At 49.5% G+C, this 15,847-nt stretch overlaps 1 protein-coding gene across 2 annotated transcripts in view; it reads left to right on the top strand.

The window, feature by feature from the left end:
* Positions 1 to 11,995, top strand: part of Cecr2 (cat eye syndrome chromosome region, candidate 2) — a 33,861-nt gene extending 21,866 nt beyond the window's left edge. For both annotated transcript variants that reach the window (XM_013023721.1, XM_013023720.1), the window contains 5 exons: positions 742 to 1,130; positions 2,887 to 3,733; positions 6,243 to 7,644; positions 8,780 to 8,891; positions 10,495 to 11,995. In XM_013023721.1, coding sequence (XP_012879175.1) covers positions 742 to 1,130; positions 2,887 to 3,733; positions 6,243 to 7,644; positions 8,780 to 8,891; positions 10,495 to 10,500 — 2,756 coding nt within the window. In that variant the 3' untranslated portion in view covers positions 10,501 to 11,995. The remainder of the gene's footprint in view (positions 1 to 741; positions 1,131 to 2,886; positions 3,734 to 6,242; positions 7,645 to 8,779; positions 8,892 to 10,494) is intronic.
* The last annotated feature ends 3,852 nt before the right edge of the window (positions 11,996 to 15,847 follow it).

Below are 15,847 nucleotides of genomic sequence, written 5' to 3' on the forward strand. Positions count from 1 at the left end.
TACCACTTGAGGCATAGTGCCACTTCCGGCTTTTTCTGTGTATGTGGTGCTGAGGAATGGAACCCAGGGCCTTATGTATGCAAGGCAAGCGCTCTACCACTGAGCCACCCTCCCAGCCCCATGCTGGGCATTCTTGAAAGGCTAACTTTGACTACATAAGACCTTGTCTCAAAAAGTAAAAATAAATAATTCAGGAGAGCCGGGTATTGGTGACTCATAATCCTAGCTACCCAGATGGAGGCTGAGATCTGAGGATCATGGTTTGAAGCCAACCCCAGCAGGAAAGTATGTGACTCTAGTCTCCAATTAAACACAAAAAGCTGGAAGTGGAGCTGCGGCTCAAGTGTTAGAGCACTAAGCTTGAGCAAAAAGAAGCTCATGGACTATACCCAGGCCCAGAGTTCAAGCCCCAGGATGGCACAAAAAACCAAACCAAACCAAAAAAATTTAATCAAGTTCAGCAAATCTTAGTAATTTGTTTTTAGCTTAGCTTAACAGAATCAGACTTTCACTCATTTGAGGTGATAATCCTGGAGTAGCCATTTAACCTTGGGCAGAAGAATATGGACAGAAGCATGTCTTCATCTTATGTTCATAGCTCTATAATATGCTCCCAAGTTGAACTAAATTAGAAATGTAGCCAAATGGCATTTCTACTGCTTATTTTTAGAAGCACTTAATGTTTTTTGTGTGTGTTCTATCAAAACTACCTAGAGGTCAACCCTTGTGTCTTCCTTATAGAGTATACCAAGATGTCTGATAATTTAGAGAGGTGTTTCCATCGAGCAATGATGAAACATTTTCCTAGTGAAGACGGAGACACCGATGAGGAATTTTGGATCCGAGAGGATGAGAAACGAGAGAAAAGACGAAGTCGTGCTGGACGGAGTAGTGGTGGCCACGTTTGGACACGCTCAAGGGACTCCGAGGGGCCCGGCAGGAGGCAGCCGCCGGTGGAGAATGGAGGAAAGTCGCTGCCACCGGCTCGCCGCAGCGTCTCCTCTGGGGACAATCAGAGCAGCAGTTCTGCACAGCCTCCTCGAGAGGTGGGGACTTCCAATGGCCAGGGCTTTCCCCGCCCCTTGCATTGCGGTGGACTGCCCAGCCAGGAGCCCCTTTTCAACCAGACGGTAAGAAAAAGCTGTTCCTGTGACAGTTTCTCCCGAAACTGAACTCACTGGTTTCAAGACAGTTGTGTGAGTGCTTTCCTTTCTGCCAGTCATCCTTAACCTCTTTTCATTAGCCATTTGGGGTTAATAAAAGGCACGTGTCTTTTGCTCAGGTGCCTTTAGGGATAGGCACATGGGTGACATGTGTATAGCTCAGCTACTTGGGAGTTCAGGAGTTTGAGACCACTCTAGACAACATCAAGAAACTTCTCTCAAAAAGGAAAGATAAAGAAATGTTCCTCTTTTAGTGTCAAAAGCCCATGTATACTGCAGTACCTAAACTACCCAGAGTATCTGAGACTTTACAAAATTTCACAATCAGGTACATTTGGAGCAGACAGGATGCCCACAAAGGTATTGTGGAGAGCAGATTTGTAAAAAGATGGAGAAAGACTGTTGGTCTTTTTTTTGTTTGTTTGTTTTGTTTTTTTGGTTTGTTGTGGGGCTTGAACTCTGGGTTGGGTGCTGTCCCTGAGCTGGTCAGCTCAAGGCGCGCTCTACCGCTTAAGCCACAACCCCACTTGTGGTTTTCCAGTGGTTTATTGGAGATAAGAGTCTCACCAGGGGCTGGGAGGTGGCTCAGTGGTAGAGCACTTGCCTTGCATGCATGAGGCCCTGGGTTCGATTCCTCAACACCACATAAGCAAAAAGAAAAAAGGTGGAAGTGGCGCTGTGGCTCAAGTGGTAGAGCGCTAGCCTTGAACTGAATTGCTGAGGGACAGTGCCCAGGCCCAGAGTTCAGGCCTCACAACCGGACCCCCCCGCCCCCCAAAAGAGTGTCACGAACTTTCCTGCCTGGGCTGGCTTTGAACCACGATCCTCAGATCTCAGCCTCCTGAGTAGCTAGGATTACAGGCGTGAGCCACCGGCACCTGGTTAAAGACTGGTTTTTGTGCTGGTCCTGGGGTTTGAACTTAGGGCCTGGGTACTGTCCCTGCGCTTTTTCACTCAAAGCTCGTGCTCTGACACTTGAGCCACAGCTCCACTTCTGACCTTTTGCTGGTTAATTGGAGATAAGAATCTCATGGCCTGGGGCTGGGAAGGTGATTCAGTGGTAGAGCGCTTGCCTTGTATGCATGAGGCCCTGGGTTCGATTCCTCAGCACCACATAAGAAGAAAAAAAAAGCTGGAAGTGGCGCTGTGGCTCAAGTGGTAGAGCACTAGCCTTGAGTTGAAGAGCTGAGGGACAGCGTCCAGGCCCCACGACTGGACCCCCCCCCCAAAAAAAGAATCTCATGGCCTTTCCTGCCCAGGCTGGCTTTGAACTACAGTCATCAGATCTCAGCCTCCCTGTGTAGCTAGGATTACAGGTGTGACTACCAGGGCCCAACAGGAGCACATTTTTAATAGTCTTCAAGACACCCTATTCTTTCCTGATAGCTGTATCTTTTATTTCTCTTGTTCTATTTGCCTCGTAGAGGCCAGCAGTACCAGGGTTACTTGGCCCTCTTCAAAGATCAGGTCCCACCAACTTGTATGGCTTCTCCAGAGTCCTAGAAGCCCCCCCCCCCCAGGAGGCCCCTTGCAGCAGCAGCCCCCCTTTGCCATGCAGGTAATCAGCTTCCATAGACTGCAGAGCTGGGAAGGGTCAGAAGTGAGGCCTCCTCCTACATTCAGTTTAACTCATTGTCTTCTGTCCTGAAGAGTCCCAGTGGGTGAAGCGTGTCCACCGTGTTCTGTGATTGTTACCTGTATTTTCTTGTCTTTTTGTTCCCAGCCTCCAGTTGGAGGAAACAGCAGCCACCGGGGCCCTCGGCTTAGAGCTCCTGAGGAGACGCACGTGTGTGGTGGGCTGACACACCTTTCCCACGCAGGGCCCCAGCCCCACTCCTTGCCGCTCGGGCAGATGAGTTGCCCCGGTCAGGACGTGTATAGCCCAGGCCCGTTCCAAGCAGGATTCGTTCCTCCCAGGCACGGTGGAGCTCCTCCAGCGCGACACCCAGACTTCCCCGAAAGCTCCGAATTTCCTCCAAGCCACATGTTTCGATCCTACAAATACCTGAATCGAGTGCGCTCAGCTGTCTGGAATGGAAACCACGGTGCTACAAACCCAGGACCTCTGGGGCCAGATGAGAGGCCCCACATGGGGCTCGGGCCCCCTCACCAGCCACACACCCTTGGCCACGTGATGGATGTCCGGGGGATGAGACCGTCTGTTGCCCCAAACCAGTGGACTAAACAATCAAACTTCCTACCTCATGGAGTTCCTTCCTCAGGGTACATGCGACCCCACTGTGAGTCTGCAGGACGCCGGTCACAGCCACCTGCGGCCTCCACGCCCAGCCCTCTGTTCGGGGGGCCTTCCCAAGCCCTCCGAGGGGTGCCAGGCGGGGACTCCATGATGGACAGCCCCGAGATGCTCGCCATGCAGCAGCTCTCCTCTCGCGTCTGTGCCCCAGGTGTGCCTTACCACCCCCACCCGAATCCCCCGTCCCCGCTACCCAGCCCTTTCCCACAGGCAGCTCAGTCAGCAGCAGTGAGTGTGTCAGTCCCCAAGCCCGCCTTGGTCAACCCTGAGAGGACACAGGATGTCAGTGAAACACAAGAATCTGAGAAGGATGGAGGTAATCTACCTTGCTTCTCTTTCCTGATCCTTCACTGTTCACACAGAGTGTGGTTCTCCTGCACTCGCCCAAAGTACGCCCGTTGGGCCAGTTGAAGTACTTTTAGTGTAAACTTCTATACTGCTATACCACAGGGCACTTAGAGTGTGTGACATTCTTTTTGTGATTATCATATTGATTACCATCAATATCCCTGTTTTTTTTACAGATGGGAAATCCAAGGCACAGAACGATTTGCCCTTTGGGTAGAGAGTAGCCAAACAGTCTAGGTCCACGATTTGCCCTTTGGGTAGAGAGTAGCCAGACTAGGTCCAATTATTCTTGACCACAGTGTTCCCTCGCTGCCGTTCGCAGGTGGATGGTGGGTCAGGTGGAGACTGCCCCACTTCACTGCTTGAGCTCAGACTGCCCCCAGCCCACCTATTTCTGACTGTTCCTCACAGGTCTTCTGCCCCACTCCTACACACCTGCACATAAGCGTGAAGAGTTAGCAAATGTGAGGAAAGCTCGGAGCAGTTTCTTAGCAGAACCAGAGGAGAAGTGTGGATTTTCTTCAGTATATGACTGGAGAATGGAGAGACACTTTTACTTTTTTTAAAAATTTAGGTAGTTGTATAAAGGAACCTTTTATAAAAGATGTTAAAGGTTTTTTTGTTTTTGTTGTTGTGTTGGTGGTCATGGGGCTTGAACTCTGGGCCTGGGCACTGTTCCTGGGCTCTTTTTGCTCAAGACTAGTGTTCTACCACTTTGAGCAACAGATCTACTTCTGGTTTTTGTAGTGATTAATTGGAGACAAGAGTCTCACAGACTCTCCCTGCCTGGTCTGGTTTTAAACTGTGATCCTCAGATCTTGAGTAGCTAGGATTACAGGCGTGAGCCACTGGTGCCTGGCTTCATTATGAATCTTAAATCTTGTCCTCAGTCTGTTACCAGACTCAGATTATGATCACACTTGGACAAGCCCTGTCCTCCTAGAAACATAGGTGCGTGTACATGTGTGTATAGGTAGGTTAGAGAGGTGTCATCCATATTATAATGTGTATATTTGCATATAGTATATGGTATAGTATTATATATAGTATATTGTATATAATGTAGATATTTCATTCATATTAATGAATTGATGTAGTGAAGCCCTGGAGGTGTAAACTGTAATTATTCAGTGTATTAAATTGTTGTATAGTTGGAGTTTGGTTTTCTGAACTTGGAAAACAGGTAAACGAAAGATCTATAACCTGGCTGGGCTCCGCTGGCTCATGCCTGTCATCCTAGCTACTCAGGAGGCTGAGATCTGAGGATCACGGTTCAAAGCCAGCCCAGGCAGAAAAGTCTGTGAGACTCTTATCTCCAATTAACCACTAGAAAACTGGAAGTAGTGCTGTGGCTCAAGTGGTAGAGCCTCTCCTTGAGCTGAAGAGCTGAGGGACAGCGCCCAGGCCCAGAGTTCAAGCCCCACGACCGACCAAAAAAAAAATCTATAACCTGATAAAGATGCCTTTGAGGGTCTGGGAAGTTGGCCCAGTGATGAGGCCCTGGGTTCCATTCCTCAGCACCATATAAGCAGAAAAAGCCAAAAGTGGTGCTGTGGCTCAAGTGGTAGAGTATTAGCCGTGAGCTGAAAAGCTGAGGGGCAGCGCCCAGGCCCAGAGTTCGAGACCCATGACCAACCAAAAAAAAAAAAAAGATGCCTTTGAGTTTTTGTTACAGCTGGGTTTTTTTGTGTGTGTGTCTATTGTATGTTGTATGTTGTATGTGTGAGTTGGGGGTTTGAACTGGGGCCTGAGTGCTATCCCTGAACCCTCTTGCTTATGGCTAGTGCTCAGCCAGTGTGAGCTATAGCTCTACTTCTGGTTTTCTGGCAGTTAATTGGAAGTAAGAGTCTCATAGACTTTGCTGCCTGGGCTGGCTTAGAACCATGATCCTCCGATCTTAGCCTCTTGAGTAGATAGGATGACAGGAGTGAGCCACTTGTGCCCAGTTTTATTTTATTTATATATATATATATATAAATGTATTTTGAGACTTCCAAACAAGAGTGTTGCTCAGTACTAAAGTTTATGCTTAGTCTCATAAGGTTCTGGATTCCATCCCAAAGGCCCATAATAAGTGTGTTCATTCACGGGTAGAGATTCAGTCTGCATTTTCCAAGTACTGAGAACACTTGCTGAAAGTGGGAGCCCCGCCCCCTGCTAGGGGGCCTCTGTTCTGAAGAGACGAGTACTTCAGTGCTTCAAGCTTTCTTATATGGGCAGCAATGCTGATGACAGCCGCAGTCTCCTGCTGTATTTCATGTGCATCCACCTGGAGTCCATGAGCTCTGATCGTCTCTCGGTCTCTTTCTAACCTGACCAGCTGCACCGGAGGGAGGCCTTAGGGGGTAGCTTTAGAGGCGCTAGGTTCCACCTCTAGTTCCACACAAGAGAGCATGCAAGCCCTGACATTTGGGCTCCTCGGTGTCCTCAGCCTCTATTAGTTCACTCTTTTTTTTTTTTTTTGTCATTCTTTGCAGAGTCCTTGCCCGGGCTTGAAGAGAAATCAGTAGGCATTAGTGCTTCAGAGAGGGTCTACCTCAAACAGCTACCTCAGGCTACACCTCCCCTGCAAGCTGACTGCACCAAGCAGAGCCCGGTGCAAGAGAGAGAATCGGAGGGCCCACAGCTCAAAGGCGACTCCTCAGAAGCTGACAACACCTGCAAAACAGCAAAGGGCAAGAACGCCTGGCCTGTGGATAACAGCTACTGTAGCCCAGCTGCCCAGGGCTGTGTGAGAGACCTCTCTGTGGTGTCAGACAGAGGGGCTCTACCTGAAAACGGGGCCACTGGTGAGGCTTCCCCTTGCGGCTCAGACGGAAGAGGCCTCGGTGGCACTGGTTCAGAAAAGCCCCTGTGCCCCAGAGGCAAAACAGCACAGGAGACCTTACCGTGCACAGGGCAGAGCACAGTAACACCATCCTGTGCAGACTCCGGTTTAATGCCAGGCTCTGTGAGCCAGTTTTCCCCCTTGTACATGCCTGGCCTAGAATATGCGAATCCAGCTCCTCATTATCACGTCGGCCCAGGCCTGCAGGGTTTGGGCCCTGTGATGGGGGGGAAGCCTTCGGTGTCACATCCTCAGCCTTTCCCCCCCAGAGCCTTTCAGTCCGCCAGCCCCCATCCTGGCGTCTTTCCCAGGTTCCGCCCCCACCAGGGAATGAGGTATTCCTACCAGCCACCACCTCAGCCTTCCTATCATCACTACCAGCGAACTCCTTACTACACATGTCCACAGGGCTTTTCTGACTGGCAGAGACCACTCCATCCCCAGGGAAGCCCAAACGGACCCTCAGCAAGTCACCCTCTGCCCCCACGGCAGAGTGCTATGGCCGATCTGCAGGGCTGTGAGACGCTGAATACTGCCTTATCTTCTCCAACTCAGATAGATGCTGTGGCTGCTAAAGTTGTCCCAGCCGATGGGCCAAATTCTGGTCCTGAGGAAGAAAAGCTAGATGAGTCTATGGAGAGGCCTGAAAGTCCCAAAGAATTTTTAGATCTAGACAACCACAATGCAGCTACCAAGCGACAGAGTGCGCTCTCATCCAGTGACTATCTCTATGGAGCTGCCCCACCCCTGAGCTCGGGGATGGGTTTTGGTGCCCCTGTCTTCCCCCCTCACGGTATGATGCTACAAACTGGGCCTCCGTACACGCCTCCGCGGTCAGCCAGTCATTTCCAGTCCAGGGTGTACTCCTCCCCTGCAGCCGCGCATCCACCTCGCCATGCAGCGGCTGCCCAGCCCAACGGCCTCTCCCAGGAGGGCCCTCTGTATCCCTGTCAGGACGAGGGCCGGGGCCACTTCCAGGCCGTGATGATGGAGCAGATGGGCGCAGGAAGCGGGCTGAGGGGGTCTTTCCAAGAGGTGTACAGACCGTCCGGGTAAGAGACCGAGTCCAGTCGCTTGTTTTCTTATCTCTCAAGACATAACACATGTTCAGTTTGAAAAGAAAAAAAGGAAGATTTAAAGCTCTAGTGGTTCGGGACCGAGAAGAACATGTGAACCGTTCATGGTGTCTCATTTTGCTCTTGTGACCGTTTTCCCCCCTTTGTGAAAATGAGTTGGCTTTGTCACTCGTGTTCTGTTTTGAGACAGTGTTATTTCACTCCGTAGCTTGGACTGGCAGGAACTTGCTCCCTGTAGCCTCTACTTTGTCCAAGGGGTAGGACTTGAGGTGTGTGCTGTCGTGCCCCATTTCATACTTGACACACCTGTATCTCCTTGCCTTTTGTTGCTTTTCCTCGGCCAGGGCCCATTCAGATATTACAACGTAATTGAAAGGCCCCACAAAGCAGCAGATCGCCTCAGGTACACCCATGTACTAAAGGATTTCGAGGCTGGCAAACCACAAGTTCTGTACCCATGTGCCTAAACCATTGGAAATTAAGTTTCAGCATTCAGATCCTTCCCACAACCAAGTACCTCAGCACCCCTCTCCTAAAAGGAGTGCCTTGCAGCGTAATCTCAACACTCTGCCACCCACGGGAAAGAACCCCCAATACAAAACCCTTCCTGCCTTTCTCTTATCCTTAAAAGTCTTTCAGAACTAACCTTTTCCTATTTGTTTCTGACCTAAAATCTGTTCAAGGCTCAGAGTTGACTTGTATTTAGTCTCTTTTCAAAAGAATCGTTCTGTCTTTATTTTGCTTTTTGTGTGTGTGTGTCGGGGGGGGATCCTGTTGTGGGTCTTGTACTCTGGTCCTGGGCATTGTCCCTGTGCTCTTTGGTTCAAGTAGCGCTCTACCACTTGAGCCAGAGCACCACCTCCGGTTTCCTGGTGGTTCATTGGAGATCTCAGCCTCCTGAGTAGCTAGGATTTCAGGCATGAGCCACTGCCACCACCCAGATTCTGGCTCTGTCTCTAGAAGGCTCACACTATCATTTGGTCCCAGGATTGATGATTCCAAGTTGAATCACCCAGATAGTTCAGGCAGCAGCAGCAGCATGATGAAAATGTTTTCTTTGGGAACTACTAATCTTCATTAATTCTTCACTGTTCGCTCTTTATGGCTGTAGCATGTACATGCCTCCGGTCCCCTCACAGTCCTCATTCTCAAAGACGCCAGCACCAGCAGCATCACCAGAACAGTTGTCATCGCATAAGCCCCCATCGCTTCCGCTGGGTCAAGTAAGAATTGGGGTTCGTTACTCCTCCAGGTCTAGGACATAAATACAGACTACCTATTCCTTCCTCACAGTGCTTGGCCCTGAGGTTTCCTGACTTTGGAAAGCTGGTTGGTCACACCAGTCTGTGAATAAACTTGGAAACGTCTTGGGCTGTGGTAGATTACTTGCCTAACATGCCTTAGGTTTTACCTCTAGTGTAAGACTGATTTACTTGTGCATGATCTCATTGCTATTCTGAGAACAAGTTGTATAGGAGTAGTAGGGGTTTGGTTTGTTTGGTCTTTTGCTATGCTGAGATCAAACCTAAGGCCTTTGAATTCTAGGCAAGTAGTATACTACTAAGCAACACTCTGTTGGTCGGGGTAGGAGGCCGGTCTGAGGGGGTTGAACTCAGGGCCTGGGTGCTGTCCCCTTTCACTCAGAACTAATGTTCTACCACTTTGAGCCACAGCTACACTTCCAGTTTTCTGGTGGTTCATTGGAGATAAGAGTCTCACGGACTTTCCTGCCTGGGGTTGGCTTTGAACCACAATCCTCAGATCTTAGCCTACTAAGCTCGGATTATGGGCATGAGCCACGAGTACTGGGAAACAATATTAATTTTAAGGTATCCTGTTAATACAGGAACTTTTTTTTTTTAAGGTATCCTGTTAATACAGAAACTTTTTTTTTTTTTTTTGTCAGTCATGGGGCTTTGAACTCTGGGCCTGGATGCTGTCCCTCAGCTCTTCAGTTCAAGGCTAGTGCTCTATCACTTGAGCCACAGCACCCTTTCTGATACAGGAACTTTTTCTAAAGAGGTTTCCCTGTATTTAGGCAACCGGGTAGAACAGGATAGTCAGCCCTGTGCTCCTAGCCCAAGCCCAAGCATCTTGAAGGACCTTCTGATACTACATGCTTCCCCCCCGCCCCCCGCCCCACTAGTCTTTTTGGCAACCACCTAATTAGAAGAATTTATGCAAACCCCTTTTTTTGCTCATTTCTTTTGCCATAGTCCCTTACCTGTCTTAGCCTACTCTTTGTGAGAGAGACTAAAATGACAATAGCTATTACTTATTTTTTTTTATTTGTATTTTATTTGGGGGGGGTTCAGTCTTGAGGCTTCACTGGGCCTGGGTGCTGTCCCTGTGCTCTTCAGCTCAAGGCCAGGACTCTACCACTTGAGCCACAGCATCACTTCTGGTTTTCTGGTGGTTTATTGGAGCTAAGAGCCTCAAGGACGTCCCTGCCTGTGCTGGCTTTGAACCGTGATCCTCAGATCTCAGCCTCCTGAGTAGCTAGGATTACAAATGTGAGCCACCAGCACCCCGCTGACAATAGCTATCTTTGAATTCTGCTACTTCTCTGCCATGTGCTGGGGGCGGGGGAGTCCCACACACTATTAACTCTCCCATTCACTCTCATCCTTGATACGGTAAAGAAGCTGTCAGCAGCGACTGTATTTCCCAGCATGCAAGAAGTCTGCAGTGATTGAGCAGTGGGCGGGGTCTGAATCAGGGCCCAGCACTTGCAGGACACCTCTGGGAGTGACATTGTTTTTTTAGCAATGTGAAATCCTTTGTTTGTGTGTTTTAAAATATTTTCATTCTGTTTGTTTCTCTCAGAGCTAGTCCAAGGAGGATATAGCCCCCGATGAAACAGAAAGCTGTGCATGAAGACTGAGCGTGGAGGATTTGGGGAGTGACCCTCGCCCGCCCGCCTCTGTTCCACCGCCCTGCTTTTAGCAGCTGGAGCCTTCGACAGGCCCTCTAGATGACTGGCTTGCAGCGGTCCCGGGTTGCCACATCAGCCCGAGTTGCTGCTGACTTCTCCAAGTCCTGAGACTCGGTCAGGGAAACACGATTTAAACTTGAGCAGGGATCTTGGAGTGGTGCTTTTAAAATTTATGAACAGCTCAACTCAGGAATATATTTTGGGAAGGGACTACTTGTAGTATTAATGTTTTTGGAGCTGGGTCCAGTTTACAGAATTTTCATGTTGCCTTTTAAAATATTTTTTGTTGGTGGTGAATGTATTGTACATAAAGTGGGAAGGATGGGTGGGCATGTGAAGGAGACAGGAGTCCCGATCGTAGTGGGCACACAGCGCTGCCGTGGTCTCTCTGTCTGTTTACAATCACGTCACACACGAAATGCTTCCGGGAGCTTGGGGAGAGGGCGGGGGAAGTTTCATCTTGTTACACATCACAGCCTCTGTTTCCTTAGTGACCGGCCTGTCCAGCCTTGGACAGAGAAAGCTCTCCCTTGAGTCCAGTGTACCGTCTGTTTATTCCTCATCAGAGGTAGTGCTCTCTTGTGACCATTGGGACCTTCAGCCCCAAAGGCAGGTGCTGGCGCTCAGATGACCTAAGTCCTGGACTTGTGAAAGTGGTATTCCATCCTGATTTTTCAGATACTGTGAACTGGTGTCAGGAATTGGACTGACTGCAGTGTTTCACTTACGAGAGGCCTCTCGGGGGTGCTGTAGAAGGGGTCACGCAGAGCTTTCTAGCACAAACCACATTTGGTGAACATGACTACTCAGGTTTGTATGTGTTAGTCTCAGTAAAGAAATTGCACAGGTTTGAATAAAAAAAAGTGTATCCTATAGATATACAGTTTGAACTGAAGAATATTTCAGTATATAGTTTTTATTCAGTTAAGTGAATCATAGTATAATCAGCTATGGTGATTTAAATTAGCTGTCAAATATAAATTATTAGAAAGCATTTTGTCGTATCTGATAGGAAACAATTTTTCAGTATTAAATTGTTTATTATGGATTTACAAGTTAATTACACTGGATCCTCCCTGTTTAGCATTCTGTGTTTTATTTTAGCTAAGATGCCACCCAAGTTTGGGCCCATCTTTAAACTTTTAAATATCCCAGAAGGAGAGACGGGAAATAGCCTGAAATTCCAGTTTAGTAAGGAATAGCATTTTTTTGGAAGCATGCTTTTGGGGTTAGTAGAAGTCTTCATAAAACGTGCATCTTTAGTTTCTTACCAACTTAGCTGTGGGCAGGATTGGTAGAACCCTTCCCTCCAGTTCCAGTTTCCTCAGTAAATGGGGAACTGATAAGCTAGGTGTGGTGGTTCGTGTCTAATCCCAGCAAGTGAGAGGCTGACGCAGGAGGATTGTGAGCTCAAGGCCAGCCTGGGTTAGGTACATGGTGAGGCCCTATCTTTGTTTGTTTGTTTGTTTGTTTTTTAACTTGAGAACTGTTGTTTACAATCCGCTAAATATGCGATCAGAAGGAAAGGAGCTAGACTGGTAGCATCCAGGCTCTAGAAGTGAATAGACGCAGCATCCGCACTTCTTGCAAATTCGTCCCAGGAAGTCAGTGCTTGCTAATGTAATGTGGTGAGATGGAGAGGGAGGAACACAGGGCCTCCGAGGCACGTAGCATATGAGCGGAAGGTTTTCTGTAACAGACTTCATGTTACATTCGTTACTCCTGTGAGTCAGGTGAGTTGTGAGGCTGAGTTCTCAGGTAGGTGGACGGATCAGTTTGCCCTCAGGCTGGCCTGTGCTGAGATGGACAGAGCAGTTACTCCAGTTTGTGCAGGGCGCAGAAAGCATCTGCGTAATCCTGAGCCTGAGCCCAGTCCGTCCTGCCACAGACAGGGCTTTGTCCGTAGCACTAAAGCTGTAGGTACACTGTGTACACACCGCGTTAGGTGCCGCTCCCCCCTCGCTCCGGGCCCCCTCCCCTCCCCCAGTTTACAGGCAACTGAGAACATGCTGAGAGTAGTAGGTATCGAATCCCTGAATGGAGTTGCAACACTATGAGCAGGAACAGCACAGTGGCCTCCGTTGCATCCTGTTTGCGAACTTGGTGGCCGTCATCCCTCGTCTGGGCATTCTCCCACTTGTAGTGGTCTTTGGAGAGCAGATCAGCTGACAGTTGCCGGAGCCTCTGAGAGTCCCACATTCAGTCGCCCCCCCAGACAGGACCCCTCATTTTACCTTTCTCCTCCTCCGGCTTTTCTCTTTCCAAGTGCACTAAGCAGATGTGAGAATAGTGGGCAAAGCATCTTCCAAAGGGCATGCACCCTACACCAGGCCACCTGCTGTGGTCCCTGGGGATCCTTGGAAGCACTGCCATTGCTGTTTACCACTCAGGATGAATAACTTAGAAACTGGTTCCTCACACAAAGCCACGGAGAAACAAATGCTCAGAAACAGAAGTCCAGCCTTTCAGGTTTCTGCCCCTTGTCAGTCGGTTCATTTAAAAAGTAGCAGGAGGTTTGGGCCAAGATTTGTTGTGACAGGTGAATATGGAGAAGGATATGCAGGATTCTTTGATTATTAGTTTCTGTTTCTCTCTCCCCTGCCGCTCCGGCTCCCTCCCCCCAGCACTTGCTATTCAAGTGCTCTACCACGGGAGCCACATTCTCTCCCCGTCCCCGCCCCCAACCCGGTCCATCTCCTGCCTCAGGCTGGTTAGAGCCTCGGAGTCTGTTTAGCCACCCTGTCGTGTCGCCTGGCACGCGTCAGGCTGTCCCCTCAGAAGGCAGATTCCTGCTGGCTTCCTGCTCCGTGCTGCCCGTCTTAGTCGTGGTCAGCTCGCTCTAGCCTTCCTGTGGAATCCTCTCCTGACCTTTGTAGTTGCTGTTCTGTGATGTTCAGCTGCTGTCTGGGTATTGTTACTCTAATACCCGCCAGCACCTGTGGTAACTAAGCTAAATGCTGCCACAAACGCAGAACCCTGCTGCTGGCGTCCCCAAGGTCAGCACCGAGAAGCCTCTCTTCCCTCACTTCTCCTCCCCCATCTTTCTTATCCACGAGTGGCACACATCTCTTAAAAACGAATGTGAAACTCCACCCAGAGTCTTAATCCAGAGTCCCAAGACCAGGGTGTGATGACCTTAGTCACCGCTGGCATTCACCTGTGTCTGTCCCTTTGTCCGCTCCTTCCGGTCCTCATGGAGAGCCGCTGTGGACGAGTTGCCACTGCTTACCGCTGGAGGTTTCTGGAATGTGGTCTCTCAGCAGATAGCATTTTGAACACAACTTGTAGTGAGGACAGTGGCATTTGTGCCAGCAGGCAATTGTCATTTCTAGTCCCACGTCACTGGTCACCAGGAATGTGGCTGAGCCACGCTAGGTGAGAAGATAACCAGGGTAGATGTTTTGTCCAGTGGCTTTAGATCTCCCTCAAGGCTTTAGCATCGGAGCTTTGCCTTTCCACTGGGAAGACGCAGTTAGGGTCTTCTTTGCTTATATCCTAGCTCTCAGAGAAACAGGACACAAGCTTTGTCTGCAGCCCTCTCCGCTAGCTAAGCACACGTCTTCCCTGGCTTGGGCTCGGCACCTCTTGTTCGTTCTGACTTAACTCTTTAGTAGACATGCCTGAAAACCAGCCGTTTGCCCTGCTTCTGTTTCTGGAAGGGTTGCGTTGGGGCGGGGTGGAGGGGTGGGAGGGAACAGGTTGATGGCTATTGAGATACTCAGATGTTGTCCCAGATCAGGTGCCTTGCCCACCTGCCTTTTCCCTGCTCCACCTGCAGTCCACACACAGTCCACACTCCTGCTGTAGAAGTGAATGCCCTGGAGAATTTTCTGGCCAGTACTGGAAAGGGGAATGCTATTTATTTTTTTATTTGTGTATATTTTGTCGTGGTCTGCTGATTCCCTGTTTCACTGAGAGCGACACTTACCTCAATAGTTAGTTCAATATTGTGTGTTGGATAATTTTTTAAAAGAACTTTTTAAAAAGCTTTTTGATCCTCAGAGGTCTGTAGATTTATTTCCATATGAACTGATTATTTTGTATAAAGTACATTCTTAAAATAGCAAGGATCTGACTTGTGTGTCCGTGCGTGGCTGTGATCATTAGGGCAAACTCCAATTCCACCAGGACCCCTGGGCCGTCTCCTGAACTTCAGTGTCACCACCTCTCTGTGTTCTGGTTGGTCGGAATCCTCTCAAGGGCTGGCCAGCTGTGGTGGTGGATGCCTGTAATCACAACCCTAGAGAGGTAGAGGTGGGATGAATGCCATACAGGCTAGATAGGCTACATAGCAAGTTCAATTCCAGCCTGAACTACATGACACACTTGCTACTCATGGCGCTGAGATCTGAGGATCATGGTCAAAGCCAGCCTGCACAGAGAAGTCCGTGAGACTTATTCCCAATTGATCACCAGAAAACTGGAACTGGAACTGTGGCTCAACGTGGTAGAGTGCTAGCCTTCAGCAAAAAAACTCAGGGAGAGTGTCCATACCCATAATTGAAGCCCCACAACTGACCAAAAGATAAATCTCAGTGCTTTATAGCTTTGTTGTTGGGGATAAATAGATGATGTAGCCACATCCTTTTTTTTTTTTTTTTTGGTCGGTTGTGGGGCTTGAACTTGGCCTGGGCGCTGTTTCTCAGCTCTTCAGCTCAAGGCTAGCACTCTACCACTTGAGCCACAGCGCCACTTCTGGCTTTTTTCTGCTTACGTGGTGCTGTGGAATTGAACCAGGGCCTCATGCATGCGAGGCAAGCGCTCTACCACTGAGCCGCCTTCCCAGCCCATAGCCACATCGTTTACAGTTGGCTGTGAGAACCAAGATCTTGTCACAATTATTCAGCAAAAAGTAGGAAATGATGGTTTGTCTCATGTGGTAGGTGGTGAAAGCAGAAAGCTCAGAGAGCAAGTCGCAGTACTGACAGGCACGTGTGCACACACACGCATGTGCACACACACGCACGTGCACACACGCAGTACTGACAGGCCTGCGTGCACACACGTGCACACACACAGTACTGACAGGCCCGCGTGCGCGCACACGTGCACACACACGCAGTACTGACAGGCCCGCGTGCGCGCACACATGCAGTACTGACAGGCCCGCGTGCGCGCGCACATGTGCATACACACACGCAGTACTGACAGGCCCGCGTGCACACACACACGTGCACACACGCAGTACTGACAGGCCCGCATGCGCACACGTGCACACACACGCAGTACTGACAGGCCCGCGTG

The sequence above is a fragment of the Dipodomys ordii genome, unplaced genomic scaffold (assembly GCF_000151885.1).
Source record: "Dipodomys ordii isolate 6190 unplaced genomic scaffold, Dord_2.0 Scaffold69, whole genome shotgun sequence".
Taxonomy (NCBI): domain Eukaryota; kingdom Metazoa; phylum Chordata; class Mammalia; order Rodentia; family Heteromyidae; genus Dipodomys; species Dipodomys ordii.